Here is a 4,028-nt window from a genome sequence, read left to right as displayed (position 1 = left end):
AAGGTATCGTTTGAACTTTGTGACTTGTTTACATGGTCATTTGGATGGACTGGCGTTTTTGAGCCCAACTCACCACCCATTAGTTCGATTGCGCGATTGCTAATTACCTATAAACAATTCATTCGTGCAATTGGGTTAATTATTTATTTCATGTAGACATGTAAAGATTCCTCGCACTCACCTCATTGCAATTCATATTGGTTTGAGTACCAGAGCCAGTTTGCCAAATAACCAATGGAAAATGATCATCGTACAAAGAGCCAGATATAACATCGTCACATGCTTTCGAAATTGCATCGGCAACCGACGCATCCAAACCGAATTCCTTGTTCACTTCGGCTGCAGCTTTTTTCAGCACACCCATTGCAACGATAACAGGCTTTGGCATACGTTCACGATCACCACCAACAGGGAAATTTATCTTGGAGCGCATGGTTTGGGCGCCATAATACTTGTCAGCTGGCACTTTTAGCTCACCAAACGTATCACTTTCCGTACGAAATTCACCAGACTATATTTAATAAATGACAAACAAACAAAAATATCTCTATCAGCATCTCGGCAAAAAAAAACAGATACTTTTAATTCTGGAATTATTTGGAATATACTTGAAATTCATGTACATATGAAAAACATTAAACCCGTATTATTCTACTATTGTTGAATGAATAAAGTAAAAAAAAATGAGCACAAAAAATAAAAATGTTTGCCAATTCACTAACCATTTTGTATAAGCCTACGGTTTTGTCAACTATGTTAAAGCACAAGATGCTGAACAGGCCGTAAATGTATTGAATGGACTACGATTACAAAATAAAACAATTAAAGTATCATTTGCACGACCAAGTTCGGATGCGATTAAAGGCGCTAATTTATACATTTCGGGTTTGCCAAAAACAATGACACAACAAGACTTGGAAACAATTTTTGCACCATTCGGTACGATAATTACATCACGTATTTTACAAAATGCTGGCAACGATACACAAACAAAAGGTGTTGGTTTCATTCGATATGATACACGTGATGAAGCAAAACGTGCCATACAAGCCATCAATGGAACCACACCGCCTGGATGCACCGAACCAATTTCCGTAAAATTCTCCAACACACCCGGTTCAAATGCAAATAAAGTGCTTCAGGCACCAGTACCATCATTTTTGGCACCACACCTAGCGCGACGCATCGGCGGCGCGATGCACAATCCAGTGAACAAAGGTTTGGCACGTTTTTCACCAATGGCTGGTGAAATGCTAACCGATGTCATGATTCCCGGCGCAAATGGAATAACCAGTTTAGCACCAGGTGGCGGTTGGAGCATTTTTATTTATAATTTGGCACCAGAAACCGAAGAAAGTACATTATGGCAGTTGTTCGGTCCATTTGGTGCTGTTCAAAGTGTTAAAATAATCAAAGATTCGGCAACAAATCAGTGCAAAGGCTATGGTTTTGTCACAATGACCAACTATGAAGACGCAATGATGGCGATACGTGCACTCAATGGATACGCTTTGGGCAATCGTGTACTTCAAGTCAGTTTCAAAACAAATAAACAAAAGTAAAATCGATCTTTTTTTCAAGAATGTTTTCTAAATAAAAAAAAATCGATTGATTTGTATTTGTTACATTTGCAAACTACCATTTAAACTAAAAAAAAAAGAAAATCCTATTTCGTATTGATACGAAACAAACGCTAGAAATGAAATAGAATCGATTCTCACATTTTTCATTGCTATTTGTGTACCGTGCTAGATAAAAAAAAAGATTTTACTAAGAAAAAAAAACGTTAAAATAGAACCAAATGAAAAAGAAAATCCACAATTCATTTCCACATAAAAAAAATGGAAGAGAATGAATCCAACATAAAAAAAAAAAAATTTAACAGATTGTAGAATTGAAGCAGCAAAACAGGGCTTTTTATTAAATTTAACGAATAATTTAATAAAGCAACATTGACAATTTAACTTTGGGATATAATTCCCATCAAACGAATACATTTGTTTCCATCGATAAATATATATATATATATATATTTAACAAAAATGTATGTCGAAAGGGTACGAATGTTGAACCTGATAATCAGTAGATGAAAGAAAGCACAGGCAAGAAATAAGAACACCCATTAAAACACATATTACTACACACAAACACACATACACCAAAAGGATAATTCGGCGCCATAGCACCGAAATAACGTAAATATAAGGAAGAATAGAGAACAGACATCATACAAATACTCCTTAGCCAATTGTGATTAAACCAAAAAGCTAAAACGCAATTTTTTACCACATAAATATAAAAAAAAATAAACTATTTTATAGAATAATTTTCCAGTTTAGTAGACACATTTTCAAATGAAATGAAAACGATAAAAAAATGAAGAAAATTGATTTTTTTTCATGAATTCTCCACTCCTTTTTGCCCTCCCCCCCTCAATACTAATACTAATTCAAACTTTTTCTCTCATTACGGCATACGACCGCACATCTGAACTGCACATTGTTATTTCGCGCAAATTATCTTTGCTTTATAAATTCTAACTGTTTATTGAATAGAAAATCAGAGACGACGAAAAGAGAAATCCATTTTCTCAAATCCAACGAAGCAGTTCATCATCCCAACGATACGGCACCGACCAACATAAAAGAAAACAAATATGCTAAAAACGATATGAAGAAAAGTGCAATATTCATTACATTTTTATTAGAAAAAAGAGTTATATTATTGTGTGCAAATGCATTTTTTGTAATCTAAATGTGTCGTATGCAATGTAATTCGAGAGAAAGATAAAATCCATTTTAATATTGATTATTGATACCGTGAATTTACATTTAATCCAATTCTTTTCATTTTTCATATTTGTATTTGGATAGTCGATTGAAAAATGCTTTCGATTTGACACGGTACCTCCAAATAAATACTCATAAATAGCCGTTATGTGTTGCGCAATATAATGTGAGAGAGTGTGTAATGGAGACAAATGAAAAATATGGAGAAGATGTATGGAAGCTACAATTTTGAAGCAAATGCAACGAGCAGGGCAGATACGCACAACCCAAAATGAAAGTTATGAAAAGAGAGAGAAAGAAAAATCCATCGACAAGAATAAATGTTTCAATAGCAATATCTTATCTGTTTTGCGAATGCAATTTTTATTTTCTCCCAAAATATTTACGTATCGATGCTCTTTTTCTTTTTCAATCAAGAAACCGCTACGCGTTCATATGGTTCCATCGATTTTATGTTGGATTTTTTTTTTGTTTTTGTTGTGTACATTTTGGTATCTGTCTCCACCGATTCGATAAAATATTAAACGAATGTTCTTTTTTTGGTCTTCAAATCAATTTTGATTCGAAGTGAATGTGCAAAATCGATTTTTTTCATTTCATCGATGCAAGGCATTTTTTTTATTTGCACCAACATCATGTTATTAGAAAGCAAAAATCTTTGAAAAATGCAAGAAATGATTAACAAAAAAGTAAACTAATATTTATGAAGTTCTAGTCAAAAAAAAAAACAACAACAACAAAACCCTAATTAAGAAGACCATATTTTCATTTCGGTCTCGATTTTAACGTTGAACTACATTAAAATCGACTCAAAGAAATTGAATAAAAAAAAAGAAAGAAAAAATACAATACATGAGAATCTATTTATGCATCATTTTAAATGTAGAAAAAAAAACTTAGCTGATTAATTTCAAGAATTCATCTAATTTATTTACATCTATGGAATATAAGCGTAGAATTATTATTATTTCTCTTTTTTCTTTTTTTGGGTTTTAGTAATTGTGAAAGGGCATTGAGCATTTGCGATTTTATTTTCAATTTCGTCTCAAATTCGTTAAAAGATTTTCTTTTTTCAATAAATTGAACAAATCAAATAAATAGACTTTAAAAGAAAACATTTTATTTAAATAGGTTCGAGCACAGAACTGTCATCCACGGTCTAATAAATAAACACGGTGCGACGTAAAGCTGCTTAGCAAAAGGATACTAATTAATTTAATGGGAAAAGAAGAATTATTT

The 4,028-nt window shown here is 32.6% G+C and overlaps 1 protein-coding gene across 1 annotated transcript; it reads left to right on the top strand.

Annotated features, from left to right (window-relative positions):
- The first annotated feature begins 740 nt into the window (after positions 1 to 740).
- LOC116347765 (protein elav-like) lies at positions 741 to 4,022 on the top strand. The gene has a single exon (XM_031778484.1). The coding sequence runs from the start codon at positions 900 to 902 to the stop codon at positions 1,560 to 1,562; it is 663 nt and encodes a 220-aa protein (XP_031634344.1). The 5' UTR covers positions 741 to 899; the 3' UTR covers positions 1,563 to 4,022.
- The last annotated feature ends 6 nt before the right edge of the window (positions 4,023 to 4,028 follow it).

Source organism: Contarinia nasturtii, unplaced genomic scaffold (genome assembly GCF_009176525.2).
Source record: "Contarinia nasturtii isolate CC-2019 unplaced genomic scaffold, AAFC_CNas_1.1 Cnas_scaffold_2104, whole genome shotgun sequence".
NCBI classification, from domain to species: Eukaryota; Metazoa; Arthropoda; class Insecta; order Diptera; family Cecidomyiidae; genus Contarinia; species Contarinia nasturtii.
The sequence above is the reverse complement of the archived record's forward strand: the minus strand, read 5'-3'. Positions and strand labels throughout refer to the sequence as shown.

Coding starts and splice junctions, on each gene's coding strand:
- LOC116347765 (XM_031778484.1), top strand. CDS start 900: ATGACACAACAAGACTTGGAAACAATTTTTGCACCATTCGGTACGATA.